The sequence below is a fragment of the Oryzias melastigma genome, linkage group LG1 (genome assembly GCF_002922805.2).
Source record: "Oryzias melastigma strain HK-1 linkage group LG1, ASM292280v2, whole genome shotgun sequence".
NCBI classification, from domain to species: domain Eukaryota; kingdom Metazoa; phylum Chordata; class Actinopteri; order Beloniformes; family Adrianichthyidae; genus Oryzias; species Oryzias melastigma.
The window spans coordinates 6,782,047-6,799,422 of NC_050512.1; the positions used below are offsets into that span (position 1 = coordinate 6,782,047).

Consider the following 17,376-nt stretch of genomic DNA (forward strand, 5'->3'; position numbering starts at 1 on the left):
GATTATCTGTCCTTTAGCATCAGTTTTCCGTCCCAAGTGTATTTTGACTGCGTAACAGAGTATTAGGGCCACCAAAAAAAGAAAAGTAATATCACAAGTTTTTTTTCTCGAGAATTTGCGACTTTAAAGCTCATAAATGTACGAGCTTTAAAATTGTGATTTAAAAAAAATTGTAGACTGGCTCTACTACTCCATTGTATGACTGTAATGCTGTTAAAAAAAGGCTTTTTATGTTGAAATTCCAGTAACCTCTGCAGTTTGCTGTAAAAAATATTTTGTGTCTTTGATGATTTCATAGACTACCTTTTATATATACAATTCTTCTACAATTATATATATATATATATATATATATATATATATATATATATAATTCTTTCAATCCTTCTCAGTTTTTTTGTGTAAAATTTAGTGTATTTTTTGCAGTTCAGCAGACCTTTAAGGGAAATACATGCATGTATACTTCTGCAAAGTAGAGCTTGTGCTGCTTTTCCATAACATTTCTAAACATTTTGTAAAGTAATTGTTGTATTTTAACTCTTTGCAGGTTTGTTTTACTTTACTCTTAAAAAGCTGGCTATTTTTGATTCAACTTCCGCTGGGCACACTTAATAAATATTTTTTGACCCACAATCCTCTGAGGAACAAAAGAGACAACACAGCATGAATATGCAAACATTTTACCCGTTTTTGTTTTTAAGCAGACACAGCAGCTGATTTTATCTTCAGCATCCAGTTTTATTTAATAAAATCCCATTTACTCACAAAAAATATTTACATTCAAGATAACTTTTAACTATTAGTTAGCTAACCATGAGTTTAAACCCAGCATATCAGAAGCTCAGACTTCATCCACAGAGCTTCGCTTCTGTCTCCACATCCTCATGGTGTTGTCATTGTTGACAACCAATGTCATATGATGATGTGCGGTTCACAGAGACTCTGCAAGGCTGTGTGAATTCAGAGTGGTTCCGTGTTTTAAATTAAAAGCTCTTCCTCTGTGAGCGCTGAGCTGCAAAGTCAACGCTCTTGAATCAGGAGCAGTCAACCCACAGGTGAACTCAGACATGATGACACTGACAGCAGGTTGCATGCTAGGCTTTAGCGTTTGGATGGTGAGTACGTGGCCGTCGGCTCATGCAAGACTTCCTCCTGAAAAGGACCACATCACTTTAACTGAAGAACTCTGTTGAAATGGCGCAAACAAATGATGCATCAAGAGGGATTCACGTCCAGCCTCTTCTGTAACGTCCACTTCAGTATTATGGGATAAAAGAACAGTCCTGCTATTTCTTAAATAAAGAAAGTCTCTTTGTTTGAAACTAAAACTCTTTAAATAGTATATTCATACCATTTAAAGAGTTTTTAAATAAGAAGAGGTTATTGGTCACTTGAAGGGTTTTTCATGGTGCCATTGGTGTCTTCAGAATATTGAGCAACATAGTCTTGTATCAACATGTGAGCATTTCTGAGCATATCCTGAAAACTCATGACTGTGCTTCTGTACACGCAGTCGTGCTGGACAAGAGGCTGAAGGAGATTGACCGGGTTGGTTTTGGTGATCTCCACGGGGAGTTTCATCAGTGTGATGGAGGAGTTTCCAAGGAGGACATGCTTCAGCTGTTTCCTCTGAAGGCTTCTCTCCATGAAGGTCAGCAAATCCCTCAGCCGGTGGTCCGCGTCACCTGGGCCCCACTCCGATGGCTTCTTCTTCAGAAGGAGATGCATCAGCGCAGCTTTGAAGTGGAAATCTCTCAGTGCCGTACTGCCGAACCAGGCTGCGTGTCTTCTGTGGAGGAAAAGTGCGATTTCTAGTGTCTGACTGTGACAGGAGTTGTCGGGGAGCCGCTCGGAGAGGTGGTGCATGAGCTGGTCCTCATAGGCGGTCAGGGAGAGTGTCCAGAAAGTATCCAGACCGCTGGAGGACCAGGGGGCAATGAAGAAATGAGCCTCGGTGTTGAATCTAACCACCGGGTTCATCCTGAAGCTGAGCTTCTTCCCAGACCTGAACCGGATGACCAGAGCCCCCGGGGCCTCGATGTAGCAAAGGCTGAGGTCAAAGTCGTACTTGTGCGAGATCAGGGACCAGGCTTGTTTCAGAGTGCTCTGGAACCACCTGGTGACTCTGGATTTTGACAGGAAGTGAGTGTTCTTGGAGCACAGAAGGCCATCACTAGTATCGGACACTTTTCCTTTGACTTTTTTTGGTTCACAGTGAACCAGACAAACCACGTCCTCATTTGCCCCCGAGGCCTGACAGGGGCAGCCGTTAGAGACCACGGCATCCTCCACCAGCTTGATCTGACCCCAGACCTGCGCGTCTGGCGGAGGGACACCACCCTCGTTGTTTGAGAGCAGACACTGAAAGCCGTAGGGATCAGGTGGAGCGAGAGGAACGATGATCTCGTTCACGCTCATCATGTGGAAGTCCTGAACCTTCATCCCGCCGTCTTCATCACAGACGCTCCTCATGGCTGCCAGCAGGTCGCTAGCAAAGCCTTCCAGGAACTCCTCCTCCCTGCATCTCCTCTCAGGTGGTGCTTGAACGCATTTGACGTAAAACTGGTGCAGAACGTTGACCTCTGGGAGTGGTGTTTCTGCAGCCATGCTGGTCACAGGGAAAGCCTTGGGTTCCTGGTGGTCCTTTCGGGAATTTCCTCCAAAGTATTTCCAAAAGAAACAAACCGTGGAGATAATAGAGAAGGCGTTCCAAAGGTGTTTTAGGTAATCGGCCTTGAACTGTGCCGCTGCCCTCCCTGAGCTTTTCTTTTCTGTCGTCTTTGTGTGAACAGGAGATTCTTGTGAGGGGGTCATTTTTGGTTTTGTGTCCTCCCACTGCAGACTCCCTGGCTCGTCATGTGACCTGTAAAGCAGGAAAAGTTTTCCCTTTTGCTGGGAGGCCTCCAGAGCCGGCTCTCCTTTGTATCCAGGTAGACGTGGGTTTTCCTCTTCCAAGACCTGCTGAGTGACGGGAACATCCACATCTGGCATCCTGACTTTTTCTCTGGCAACAGTACCTGACAAACTCTGATCTTCAACATTTCTGTTAATGTCCTCCTGAGTCTCTTTGTCAGATTCTGTCAGCGTCTTCTCACTGACAGGTGCCACTTTTTGCTCTTCCTCCTTCCACAGCCTCTCTTCAGGCTTTTGCAATCCAGCAGTAAAGACTTCATCCCAATCCTGCAGTGTGGGGTCGTCCTTTGGACACACCAGGAGTCCCACAACCACCACAAACACCCGCAGCAGAGTCTCTTGCATCGTATGGACAGTCTGTAAAAAGGATCAGGCAGCAGTTATTAGCTTCACCTCAGACATTTGAATAGAGACGGGAGGAAGAAATTCTTTCAGTTTCAGATTGGTTTCTTTAGAGATGAATTCATGCAGATGCTGAGAAACAGAAACAGTGATGACTTTCTCACTTCACGTCTAACATTATTTCAAAATGTAAAGAGAAATACGCACCAGAAACAGATAAAAACGAGCTTCTGCCACCATGCGTGAAGGTAAAAAGGAGGAAACCACCTCTGATGTCTCTTCCTATTCTTGATATGAGTTGTGACTTACTTCCTGCACACCCTGCCCATGTGCTCTTCGCTGACACTTTCCTGTGCAATACTCAGACCAAGGTTTGCACACACACTTCCGTTTAAAAAGCCAGAGTCACTGAAACGGCTCAGTAGAAATGTACCGCAGTTACGAGTGAAGAGAGGCTCAGATATGCACGCACATGCAAGCTTTCTTCTACAGCCTTGTTCCAAAAAATGAGGATAAAACAAGCCAAAGTAAAGCACTTTAGAAAGTCATTGTTATGTTTAATTGCTTGGAAATACCAGAAATGAAAAGAGAATACAAAAAGGTTAATAGGTTTGTGAAACCTTTCCTCAGTGCTCACTGAATAATTTTTATTCATTCCCCTGTAGGTTCTATCTTTGTCAATGAAATAACTAGTTTTTCAGGGATTTTAAAAATTGACATGTTATTATTATCATGCGCCTAAATCAGGGGTCCCCAAACCTTCTCTGATGTGGGGCCGGGGTCAGTTTGTAGGTTAACAAAAGGTGTGAAAATCGCAGGATACAGGTCTCAATTGCATGATCAGACTGAAAAAAAATATATGCATCTCTGATGGTATTCAGCCAAATGTGGAGGTGAGTTGTAGTTTGGGGACCCCTGATCTAAATGATCCAGCTGTTATGTTTCCTGCGTTCTTTATTTTGAATTGATGTAAAAAAAAATCTAAGAGGCCTTGTTTACATCACTCCTCCAGGACCTCAGTTTCTCTTGGGTACCCCTCTGCTCGGCGGGGGTGGGCGACCCCTGCCCTGATCCCCCCCTGGGCCTTCGCAGTGGGGGCGGGCAGTTGTCTGGAGTGTGGGGTGGGCCGCCCTGGCTTGTACCCGGGGTGGGGCGGGGGGATCCTCGGCACCGCTGGGTGGTGGTGGGCGGCTCTTCGTGGATTGGGGGCTCTCCGGGGGTGGGGTACCGCGTTGGCCCTCCTGGCGGGGTGGGGGGGCTGCTCCTCTGGCTGGGCTGGGGCCTGCACTCTCTGTGTTCCTGTGCCTTCCTGCTCTTGGGTGTGGGGGGCCTCTGCGGCGGTCCCGCGTGCCCCGGTCTGGGTGCTCGGCGGGATTGCCCGGCGGGCGGTTTCTCTCCGCGGCTCCATGGCGGGTGTTGGGGGGTCTCGGCTGCAGCTGATGCCCCGGCGGGGGGTCTGGGCGTGGGGATGGCCGGGCGCTCTCCCCCTGAGTACATTCCATCACCATCCACCTCAGTGAAACATAAACACTCACCTGAGCACAGGTGTCAGCTCACCTTAGCACTAACCGTTTGTGTGACAGAATGAAAGTCTTTATCTGAATGGGTTTGTATAATGGAGCGTGTGAGCTGCTGTTATAGTTGAATTGAGTACATTATGTTTAGTAAAAATGTGGAGACTATTCAGGTGTGTGTGTAACAACAGTGTGTGTAGACAGGCCCCGCCCATTCTAATTTGCTTCTTAATCCTGGTTGTTTTATGATGTTGCTTCCCTCTGTTGCCATCTTCTTCTTTGTCTTTTTCTCTCAATCTGATAAGGAAATGATTATTTGTGCTTTTATTTCTTCTCGTTTCAATTACTGTAACTGTCGTTTAATAAACGTTCCCTAAACCATCTTCAACTCTGCAGAAAGGTCTTAACAGGAATCAGTAAACGGACTCACATCACTCCTTTGTTGTCTGCTTTACATCGGTTACCTATCAAATATCAAATTGATTTTAAAATTTTACTTTAGTTTATAGAGCCTTGCATGGTCAAGTACATATCCATATCTGACCTTTAACCCCTTACTCTTCGGCCCAATCCTTGAGGTCTTCCAACCAAAATCTTCCAAAAACCCACTTTAAGAACAGAGTCGTTATGTCAGATTGACTCTGTTGAGTGTTTTAAATCTCAGGTCAAGACGTTTTTATTCAGGAGAGCTTTTAGTTGATTTTAGTCTTGCTTTATTATGTTTTACTGTGTTTTACTATGTTTTTATTTTTTTAATATTATTTTTACTGGATATTATTATATCTATGTGATTTGATTGTATGCTCCTTTTCCTTTCTGGGAAAAAAGTGCTAGAGAAATAAATCTATTCTATTCTATTCTATTCTATTCTATTTTATTCACTCGACTTCATCTGCAAGAAAACAGAGACCCTCATCCTCAAGAGGACCAGAATTCACCTGTTTGGTCTGGAGTTCAGGTGAGCTTTCACATCTGCAGGATCAAGAGGACCATCAGAAAAAAGCAGTTCTGGTGAGGATTAAATGAGGACCACATAAGAACCAGTGTGAATGCAGCTTTGTGAGCATGGACCTGGACTTCAGCTGTTCCTAAGCTTTCTGTAACAGACTCACTGCTGCGCTCAAGATTCTTCTTTTGTTGTTGATTCAGTTTTTGATTGACTTTAGTTGATAGGGTGAAAGGATTATGCAGGTTCAGCCCACATTACAGTCCCTCCACCTCCTTTACGATGAGAACAAAATTCTACTGAAATGGTGTGGTTGGATTTTTGGAAATACTGAATAACTGATAACAAGTTTCAGCAATGTTTGATAAACATCAGCAGCAGGAGACTTGTCTGATTTTCCTTAACTTCTACATTTTTTATGAGGAATGTAAGAAAAAGTTGGGCCTCTAGGTGTGGCTATTTATAAAATTAATCAGTTTTTTTTTTTCAAAGACAATATATGATACTGTAATAAAAAAATATTAGCTTCTGTTGTAGAGGGGTTGCTTTAGCAAAGGAAAGTCAAGTTTAACCAGCTGATCTATCCATTCACTGTAGCATGATTATTATTTTATACCGGTGCAATCTTTTTGACATGACAGTGCAATACTAAAAGCGCACTCTCATAGTAAAGAAGATAAAAAGTGGAGTCTGAACAGAAACTAAAGGGTTGGTGGCCATGAATAGAAGGCTGAACTCCTGCCTTTTATCCTCATGTGGGCATATAACTGGTTTGTCGAGCTCCGTTTCATTCTGAGGCAGATGTCTTCAAAGCTTCAAAACATTAATCCCATCAAGATACGGATGGAATCTTTATGCATGTTATTGATTTTCTTCTGAGGAAGTCAGCGAAACAGGCTTTACCCCCACCTCTCAGTGTACAACCAAATTTTCCAGCCAAAGCTATAGAAATTTGAATAGTTTGAAATCTCCTTTGCATGTCTAGATTGTTTGAAGCCGCGCACAAACAAAGCTGCACCCTCCAAGTTCACATACTTTGTGTGACACTGAAGTCAGCCTTCAAAATAAACATGTTAATCTCTGACTTTGGAAACTATGTCAGCGCTTCCTAACGCTTGAGTTGATCTACCTTTGAGATATTTTCTCTGAATTCAGATCTTTTCTTACGTCACACCAAAGCAGGTGCCTGGGGAGGGAGGGGCATGATGACAGATGCTTGGGTCGCCCCCGGAGAGTTCCAGAAACACTTTAGTGTGACGTTTGTCCAGTACGCATGAGGCGATTCCTCACAAAATGCTTTTGTGCTCATTGATTTATTCTTCCTAATCTGCTGGGAAAAGCCTGAACAAAAAGGTGAGTCAACAATCGGACTTCCAGGTCAAAGCTTTCATCTTTCACTGCGTATTTCACTCAAATGGAATATATATACATATATTTTAATTTTTTTGCTGTCATTGGTTTATTGAAACCAGATGCTTTATGGTCTCAAAATTGTTTTTTAGTACAAAGAATCATTTGAATCTAACTGTGATGTAAGTCACTCTGCACCAACTTTATTAGGCTAGAAACTATCATGACATGTGAGAGAAATTGACGAGATGAAGCAAAATAATTTTCCAGGCAAACTGAACCTGAGTTTAAAGGTGAAATACTGCAGAAAAAGATATGTTTAAGTCTAACAATCAGGGTTTTGTGATTCATGCAGTGGAACTGAGTGAAGGAACATGAAGGAGCTGTGGGGACTGGTAACTTGAAGCTGCCGTGAACATGAACCAGCTGAAACCTATTGAGACTTTTGTAAAATTCTTTGTTTTTATCTAATTTTTAACCCCTTTTTTCACTTATATATTATTTTATGTATTAGTCAGCTTATAATTGAAGGCAGACTGGAGCCATGGCTGAAAGTCAGAAGCTCGCCCCCCCAAATAAGGGCTCAGAGGTGATGATGACAACAAGGAATTAATTACCACAGAAATAAAAATTTGTCTTCTTCGAAGGAAAATTCTGCTGGATTAGAGTCCAGTTTCTGGGTCTTTCTGTCTTCTTTCTCCCTACCTGAAGTCAGAACTTTGTGTCAGTTGCTGATATAAAACCAACACATTCTCACTCCCAAGTCATCGCATATTGTTGTTTGGTTAAGGACCCCTCCACGTCACTTTTTGGCGTCCCCCACCTCGTTGTTTTTTTGACGTGCTGTCTGTTCCCATTAAATCCCGGGTCCCCAACCTCCGGGCCGGTACCAATACCCTAAGACTGGTACCAATACCCTAACTCTAACCGGAAACTGGACCAGATGCAGTGCCGGATTTAAACCGGTACTAGATGCAAACCAGTACCCGGTTAAGGTTAGGGTATTGGATGTACCAGTACGCATCCGGTATCGCATCCCGAGGGTTGGTGACCCTTAATTTACTGAACACATCAAAAATCAACGAGTTGGGGACTCAAAAAGTGATGCAGAAAGGGCCTTAGCCAAACGTCAATCTGTGAGGAGTTGGGGATGAGAACGTGTTGGTAAAACACACCATTGTCAAGATCTTTAGCAGCTAGCCTTGAGCTGGTTTGTGTTGGCTTGGGTAAAAGCGCTCCCAGTGGTATTTTAGATTATAGTTTCCCCGTTTTGGGGCAAAAATAAAAAAAAACTTGGGTTATTTTCCTGGACATAGTTTCTGCAGAGGTGCAGGAGTTCATCAGAAATTCACCTCTGAATTGTGCACAGTAAGCCTGCCACCACTTCCCATCATCTATTTTTTTTACACACTCTCCCGCTAGCTTGCAGCCACTTAAAACCCCAACCCAGCATTACCAGTAAAAAAAATGGCGAGCAATATCAGAACTATCCAGTTGTGCAGTTTAGAGCCAGATGGCAGCTCGGATAAGGAAAACAAAGACGTACATGGATCTATGCGTCTGTGAGTGGAAGCATCAGAATAGAAAACACGGATCTTGTACTCTTTGACATAAATAGAGATGGACAAAACAAAGCTATGGCGTCACCAATAGAAAATGCCTTCCCTCGGGTTCCAACAAAATGAAGTCAATTCAGTCGTCGTTCTTCCACGGTACAGATATCGCCCGATTTCACCATTCTGGGACCAGGCAATGTTAGTAAGCAGCGATTAGTTTGAGAATCTGTCAAACGCTTCGAACGTCTGAGGTGAGACCTGATTGAGTCATCTGATTGACAGTTCATAACTTGAATAACTCGCCTTAAAGAAAATATATCGTGAAAAAAAAATAGATTTAGCAAGAACATGTTAAAAATAGACACCAGAGCAAGAATGTTTTTTCTGTTGAATAATAGCTGTTTTTTTTATTTAGACCTATGGGATTTTGGCAATCTAGGACCAGTGGGTACCTCCTGTTTGGAAGGCGAGGGGGGAGGGGATGATCAGTCCAGTTCTCCCTATACTGTCTATGGTTCTACGTCACACCTACAAGCTTTTTCCTCCTCTTTACAAAGCACCAACTCTTAAGGCAGCCTGCTAACACCACCTTAATGCTTCAAAGACTTCAAAGCCTCTATCTTTTCTATCCAAATATTCAAGTTTTACTACTGGAAATGTGCTCTTTGAGTTCTTTTTGAAGCAGTTTTAATGAAAACAAAAATCTCTGTTTGATCATCTCAGTGTGCTTCCATTCTTTATGCTGCTTGAGACCTCCATATGGCCACAAACTCTTAGGTTGGGTCAGACTAGTTAAGGCCCACAGGTGTTCTGGTTGATGAGTTTGTCTCTCCTCCACAGTTTTAACTGCCGCTGAACCTGAGGGTCCACCACATCTCACAAGATGGATAAGTTTCGAATGATGTTCCAGTTCCTCCAGTCAAACCAGGAGTCCTTCATGAACGGGATCTGTGGAATCATGGCGCTAGCAAGCGCACAGATGTACTCCTCCTTTGAGTTCAGCTGTCCCTGCATGCCGGAGTACAACTACTCGTATGGGATTGGACTTCTGATCATCCCTCCCATTTGGTTCTTCTTGGTGGGTTTCGTGTTGAACAATAATGTGTCGGTGCTGGCGGAGGAGTGGAAGAGGCCCACGGGGAGTCGGACGAAGGACCCGTCCGTCCTGCGCTACATGCTGTGTTCTATCACACAGAGATCTCTGATTGCTCCTGCGGTCTGGGTGTCCGTCACCCTGATGGACGGGAAGAGCTTCCTCTGTGCCTTCAGCATCAACCTGGACATTGAAAAGTTTGGGAACGCCAGTCTGGTGATAGGAATGACAGAGACAGAGAAGCTGAAATTCCTGGCCAGGATTCCGTGTAAAGACCTGTTTCCGAACAATGAAGTGAGAGTGGCAGCAACAAGATACATCAAGTGCATTTCACAGGTACGCTCTAGTTTTTCTGCAGAACTGTTGTGAAAGGTTATTCTCTGAAAACTCCACACCCATTTGAAGCAAACATCTTCCAGGAGAGCTTTAGATTATTTAAGCAGAAATTTTGAAGGTTAGTAACAGAATTTTTTTATTCAACTTTTATTTTCAGTATATCTTCAATTCAAAAGTAAAAGAGAGATTTTTTAAAAAATCAACTGTAGTTGTAAGCTCAGTCCTGATTGGTGCTATTGGTGCTTATTATCTCTAAATGGTAGCATCTGGATTGCGTTAAAATGGCGCCTTAAATGGCTTCATTTTGCTTGACACTAGCTGTGGTTACATGTGCAAAATGTCCTTAATCGGATCAACGATCTGACACAGAACCGTGTACATGGGCCAAAAAACTTTATCTGATTATGACAAACATTTACATACACCATACGTTTGATTTAATAAATCCTTTTGACATGCACAGCACTTTCTAAAATACTAGAGCAGAGGAAGTAGCGAGTTCTTTCGTAAACAAAACTGCATCTTTGAGCATTATGGTCTATTGAGCGTGGTTTTATTTGTATTAATAATGTTCTTAAGTGATTGTTGGCTCATAATTTTCTAAATCCGCTTGGTCAGTATCTTGATTTATTTATTTATTTATTTACACACATAAAAAAGACAAAAAATACAAGCAAAATTAAAAATAAATAAGTAAAATCATGTGGTGATGTGTTACAGAAACCCTTTTGGGCTTATTCAAGACGTTAACACACCTCTGTCAAAAAAATAAAATAAATAACAGCAAGTAAACAAAAATAACTAACAATCTAATACAGAAAACCAAATAACTCTGACATAACAATTCCAAATCAAACTGATTTTATGAATATTAAGTTGGCAAACATTACCAGTATCTTATTCTTGGCCACACTGAACCGGAGGAAACATTAGAGTTAGACATTTAGTCTTGGATGCTCTAAAATCTGTGCAGCAATGTGCATCTTGACCGCATGTAAATATGTGGGAATAACGTAAGCCTTTATTTTGTGCTCATGATTGGTAACACAAATTCACATGATTCTTTGCACAGTTTCAGAGGACTGTTCGGAGCGCACACCAAAACAGACAACACATTCTCACTCCCCAGTCGTCACATTTTAGCATATCGTCGCTGTTCGATGTGCTGGCTCTTCCAAACCTCCGGGCTGCGAACCAGAACCGGTCCAGTAGCGCACTGGTACCCAAACCTAGTACTGGTACCCTAACCCAACCCAACACCGGACCAGATGCAGTACTGGACCCGAACCGGTACCAGACGCAGTACCAGGCGCGAAGCCGTAGGCTACCGGGTTAGGGTACCAGTACTGGATGCATCCCGAGGACCAGGGGTTACAGACCCTTGATTTTACGAACAGCCAGCACGTCAAAAAACAGTGAGGTGGTGACACTCAAACTGTTAAAAAATGATAGATGGCATATACTTATATCTCACTTTCTAACTTCCTTCAAAGGCCCAAAGCGCTTTACAGTCACTGACATACTCACTCATTCACACACTGACGGCGGTCCCACTGCTGAACACGGGCGCTAACCGCCCATCAGAGGCAATTTGGGGTTCAGTGTCTTGCCCAAGGACACTTCGATACACAGGGAGGGCAATGGGGAATTTAATCCACAATCTTCCACTCAGGAATTGACCGCCCAACTGCTACGCCACTGGAAGGTGATGTGGACTGTCAAATGTCATTATGTGACGACTTGAGGATGAGTGTGTGAATCAAAGCACCCTCCCTGCTCGCAAACATGAAGTTGTGAGTCCGGCTGCTGAACAGGTCCTGTTCACGCTCCGAAGTCTCCTCTGGAGCACCACACCCTCTATGTAAGTCTATATATCTAGACGTAAAATCTAGCGCAGACAATCTGAATAAATAGTTTACATGAACCACGATCGGATCAACAATCGGCATAAACCACATATCTCTATCTTAAGGAAATTGTGATCTGAATGGCGTATTTACATGACACAATTTTAACCTGATCTGGCATTCATTCTGATTACTAACGCAGCAACTGTCTATGGTTGGTGTCGCACTCACTCAGTCCAGTTCTCTTATACAGTCAATGGGCCAGTCCATCACAGTTGCTGCATCACAAATCTGACCTTTTTCAAACTTTGGGTTTTTATCGACTCCTGATCCATCGCAATTTAAAATAATAAAAATACTCAGAAACACAAATTTAATCTGAATTAGCTTTATACATGTCCTCCATCATAATAAAAATACTACAAGACCATGTTAAGAACTCCAAAAACACAATTTTCATTGGCAAAGGTCTTTAAAGAGTATGTAATCTAAGAGGAACCTGACTGGAGCCTCCATCTCAGCTCTGTGTTGCTATGGTGAATGTTTACTCTCACCCCCAGATGGAAAAAAAAAAACCTTTCACATAACAAGCAGAGCAGGAGGTGTGAAAAGCCAGTGGCTGACATGCGAAGAGCCATTCATGGCCTGAAGCTTCTACTAACTTCCTCCTCTGAGATCACAGTCGAAAATCTATTTCTTTTATTTGTTAATCCTGTTCTCATTAAAAAAAAAACACTTTCAAAGAGATATGTCTGGTTTATTAGAAAACAAAAATGATCTTGTGGTCAAATCAAGTTAACTTGGCAGATGTTTTAAATAAAGATGGCCTGAAGTTCCTGAGTTACATAAATACAGGACATTGGTTTTTTAACTAAAAGAAAATTTTTTTTTTGTTTTTTTAAGCAATTAGGTACTGAAACAAATAAATAATAATAATAATAATTTAATTTGGTTGATGGAAGACATGGAGTTAAAGCTCAGAAACCTTCATGGAGGCTTTGAGACATGCCAGTAAAAAGTGGAAACATCAGGAACTTTATTTACTATGTCACATACAAAAAATTTTAGAAAGAGATGGTCAAAAAAGCCTTTGGGTTGTGAGAAACTGACGTCCAAGCGATGTAGGAAAGCAAGAAACATCTGCAAACGAGAAGAGCAAAAGAAGAAAACAGGCAGCGTGTGTCAGACCTCAGAAAGTAAAAGTTTAAAGGAAACATTTCAAACCTTTAATCTGAAGCTCAGAACACAGATCCAAAGCTCAAACTGCACCTGTCAAGTCCTGTTTTCAGCCCCCTTTCACTTTAAGATTCAGACCATGAAATGTGTTTGAGTTCACATTTTGAGGATGGGGGAAAAATGAAAATTATAAACTGCCTGAAAGGTTTAGACGGAGGCCGTACATGGAATAGTTGACTCAAAATGATCTTAAAGTTCCCTTCCAATGAAAATCATTCTTTTTTTAGTTTTTAACATGTATGTGACATTTTTCTTGTGAAAGAGAACAAATGTAATAAGAAATCATTTCGTTTTTGCATTTCCAAGTATTTCTCCTTTTAAATCTGTCAATCAAACTGTCTCAGACAGACTCTGTTTGAATTAATTGATGGACAAGAGAAGATGGTATCTTCACATTGACTGCAGTCAAATGAGCCGCCGTTCACATTTCTGTGGTCAAATCAGCATCACTGGATTTTTGGTGTGAGTTTCATCCAATACTTACGGTAGCAGGACTGAGAACGCTGGAAAATCTCCACCAGACTCCACGGAGCGTCTTGATGTGACTTTACAATGTAAAGGATTGTAAATGGTAAACACTCATAAAGTGCTTTTCTACTTTTCTCGAATGCCCAAAGTGCTTTACAGTCACGCACACACTCACACACTGGTGGTGGCTCCACTGCCGAACTCTGGCGCCACCAGAGGCAATGTTGGGTTCAGCGTCTTGCCCAAGGACACTTCAACACAAGGTCGAGAAAGGCGTTAATCGAACCCGCAGGAGTCGACCACCCTAGTGCTGCACCACGGTGGCCCCAATCAATGAAAGACCATTTTGTTGTTAGCTTTTATTATTTTCCCAAGGAATGTTCTGAGAAACTAATGGATAGAATGTATTGATCACAGCAACGGCAATAAACATCGGAGATGTCTCAATGTCACCTGTCTTCTTAGAAACATAAGTAAGTAAGTTTTATTGATATAGCACCTTTTGCAGACAAAAGTCACAAGGTGCTTCACAAGTTAAAAGCATAAAAACAAATAATTCAAAAGGTAAAAACATAAAAGACAAAACCTAACAAGATAAGAGGCATAAAAGACAAGAGCAAGTACCACATAAAACAGTCATTACAAGCCCAATTAAAACAGATTCAGTTAAAATGCTGAGCAAAATAAAAGTTTTTAGGTTGGCTTTTAAAAGAGTGAACAGAGTCCAGGGAACGCAGGAAGAGTGGGAGCTCAATCTAGGAGCAACAGCCTGGAAAGATCTGTCTCCTCTGGTCCGAAAGCGTGTGCGAGGGACCATGAAAAAAACGGTTAAAGTTGAGCATCCTCAAACCGTCAGACAGGAAGGAGCTGAAAGTTTTCATGGCAGAATGGTGGAAACAGCAGAAAGGATGAGCTTAAAAACCCACATGAGAGAATCTGGGAACATTAAAATCCCTCTGAGGTCCAAACCTGTCTGGGCCTGAGTGCATCAACACGTGTTACCGTGGCAACCAGGTAGATAAGACAAGCTCGCACCTGTGTTACTACAGAGAATTTTGGAGTTTACTGTCATGTTCAGACTCGTTAACCTTCAGTCGTGTGTTTGAGCCCGGGGCAGGAATAAAACCAGCTCAGCCTCCATGGAGGCTGCAGCTGCTGCTGATCTGAACCTGCCGTTCAGTTATTTACAAGCAGCGAAAGATTTTAATGGGACTCAAAGGGTGCAATAAAAACAGCAGAGGTATCCTTGTTAACATAATACACACATGGTCACATCAAGACGCTCCGTGGAGTCTGGTGGAGATTTTCCAGCGTTCTCAGTCCTGCTACCGTAAGTATTGGATGAAACTCACACAAAAAATCCAGTGATGCTGATTTGACCACAGAAATGTGAACGGCGGCTCATTTGACTGCAGTCAATGTGAAGATACCATCTTCTCTTCTCCAGAACCTGAACTAGACACTAGGAACAGGTGAGGGTTTAGTGCATGTGCAGCAGAGCTGTTGATGGAAAGAAGATCATTCATTCGAACAGAGTCTGTCCAAGACAGTTTGATTGATTTAAAAGGAGAAATACTCGGAAATGCAAAAACAAAATTATTTCTGATTACATGTGTTCTCTTTCATTGGAAAAATGCCACACATACATGTTAAAAACTCAAAAAGTCTTTGTGGTTGTTGACCTCTTGACCTGAAGTGTGAAAGTGAGGAAACACCGTGTGTGACTGATTGGAAACTGATCAAACTAAACTGGGACTAACATTCTGGGCACGTACGGCATTGACGAGTGGAGTCCACACAAGTGAAACTGTCAGCAGTTACTGTAAATGTGTGTCCCATGTATAGTCTTCCAGAAAAGCCTTAGAGGAACATGTTGTCTTTCTGTTTTCCATCTCTCCTGCACGTGTTAATCCCATCGCTGTTTTTCCTGCTTTGAATCTGAAACATCTGCTCTTTCCAGGCCTGTGGATGGATGTTTCTGCTCATGATGACCTTCACCACTTTCCTGATTCGCGCCATCCGGCCGTGCTTCACCCAGGCTGCCTTCCTCAAAACCAAGTACTGGTCTCACTACATTGACATCGAGCGCAAGATGTTCGATGAGACCTGCAAGGAGCACGCCAAGAGCTTCGCCAAAGTCTGCATCCACCAGTACTTTGAGAACATCAGCGGGGAGATGCAGACCTTCCACCACCACCACAGCAGGGACAACACCGACCCTGAAGAAGAAGAGAAGCAGAGAAGCGATGAGGAGAAGCTGCTGGGAATCAAGGCCCAGGATGACATGAACAAGGTCCTGTGGAACTGGCACACCTGCAAACCCGCTCTGGCCCTGAGAAAAGACCACTTAGACGCCGGGAGCAACGGCAAACTGAACGGGACAATGAACGGAGCGGTGAATGGGTTTGCAAAGGGACACACCCACGATGGGGCAAAGAAAGAGTGGGCGGTGTATTACAGTAAGGTCTAAAGAGTTCACAGGGAAAACCGCTGACTGGAAACTCAGCTTTCAGACAGTTACAACTGCCTTTTGGCAATTATTCTGTTTCAGATTTAACTTTACCGCAGCCTCAGAAGTTATATGTAGCAATGTGTAGTTTTTATAATTTAGATTATATCTGATTTCAATGCACACTCATGTTTATGAAGAAATATTAAGTGTCATATTTGTGTGAAACAAAGACAGCAGATGTTAGCTTTTTATCACATTAACCCTCAAAATGTCAGTTCTTTTTGAAAATGTTAGTCATCTTACAAAGACTTTCAGTTTATAAAATGTGTAACATATCTACAATGTGTTTCAAATATCTCTTAGTGTTTTAAAATTGAGATTTTTACATTAAAATGGCATTTTTAGTGGTTCACAACAAGGGGAACTACAGATCTCTTCATCAAAACTCCAATCAGGATTGTTTCATATTCTTGTGTCCAAAGAAGTATCGTGAATGGGAGAAAACTCTTTGGAAGAAAAGATGTCAAGAAAACCTGACTGCAGACTGTTGGTCCATAAAACATACAAAAGACATAAATACACTCATTAGGAAAAAAAAGAAAAAGAAAACAGACATATTGTCATACTTCCAGTACAGTCATACCAATATCTCCACAGCTGTGATAAATATCGTGTGGCACTATTAGCAACACATAATTTTATACATTTCATGATTCAGGAGGACACAAACATTTAACTAGCACTGGTCCCTTCTTCTTAACAAGTCTCAAGGCATCATTGTAAGCCACTTTTAACCTCTAAAGGCTGGCTTTTTTATAGTCTGACCAAAGGTGTTCAGGTGCTCTAAATAAGGTCAGTCTCACTTCAATAGAACAAATACCAAATTTCCTTACAATAGATTAGGATGTGCATATAACATTCGGCACTAACGATACATGTCCTCATCATCTGACAGACAGGGATCACATGACCCAGATGTTTGATTTTATTACAGACAGTTTGAAATCTGGAAATGACATATATATGTCCTCTTTTGTGCAGGATATCATAATGACACTTTTCTATAAATTAAATTCAAGTTCACTGTACTAAGAACACACATTAAGCAGCGGCTGGAGTCCAGCTGAACTGGGGCTTAAGAACACCATGTCATCAGCGTACATCAAACGATCTACCACAGTACCTCTAACATGCAGCTACTATATTTTTTCCATTGTTAAATCATTTCTAGTGGTGGGCTGCACGGTGGCGCAGTGTTTAGCGCTCTCGCCTCACAGCGAGAAGGCCCTGGTTCGAATCCCGGCTGGGACCTTTCTGTGTGGA

General features: G+C 42.3%; 2 protein-coding genes across 3 annotated transcripts; one reads left to right on the top strand and one right to left on the bottom strand.

Annotated features, from left to right (window-relative positions):
• Positions 1 to 737: 737 nt before the first annotated feature.
• LOC112137281 (inositol 1,4,5-trisphosphate receptor-interacting protein) lies at positions 738 to 3,258 on the bottom strand. The gene has a single exon (XM_024259517.2). The coding sequence runs from the start codon at positions 3,256 to 3,258 to the stop codon at positions 1,381 to 1,383; it is 1,878 nt and encodes a 625-aa protein (XP_024115285.1). The 3' UTR covers positions 738 to 1,380.
• Positions 3,259 to 6,476: 3,218 nt separating this feature from the next.
• On the top strand, positions 6,477 to 16,651 carry LOC112137298 (calcium homeostasis modulator protein 1). 2 transcript variants are annotated; one of them, XM_024259543.2, is made up of 3 exons: positions 6,477 to 7,068; positions 9,462 to 10,050; positions 15,562 to 16,651. In XM_024259543.2, the coding sequence occupies exons 2-3, from the start codon at positions 9,505 to 9,507 to the stop codon at positions 16,069 to 16,071; spliced, it is 1,056 nt and encodes a 351-aa protein (XP_024115311.1). In that variant the 5' UTR covers positions 6,477 to 7,068; positions 9,462 to 9,504; the 3' UTR covers positions 16,072 to 16,651. The 2 variants fall into 2 exon arrangements, with proteins under 2 accessions (XP_024115311.1, XP_036073302.1); XM_036217409.1 differs by lacking the exon at positions 6,477 to 7,068 and having other exon boundaries at positions 9,060 to 10,050.
• The last annotated feature ends 725 nt before the right edge of the window (positions 16,652 to 17,376 follow it).

Coding starts and splice junctions, on each gene's coding strand:
- LOC112137281 (XM_024259517.2), bottom strand. CDS start 3,258: ATGCAAGAGACTCTGCTGCGGGTGTTTGTGGTGGTTGTGGGACTCCTG.
- LOC112137298 (XM_024259543.2), top strand. CDS start 9,505: ATGGATAAGTTTCGAATGATGTTCCAGTTCCTCCAGTCAAACCAGGAG. Junction 10,051..15,561: donor ACATCAAGTGCATTTCACAG/GTACGCTCTAGT, acceptor TGCTCTTTCCAG/GCCTGTGGATGGATGTTTCT.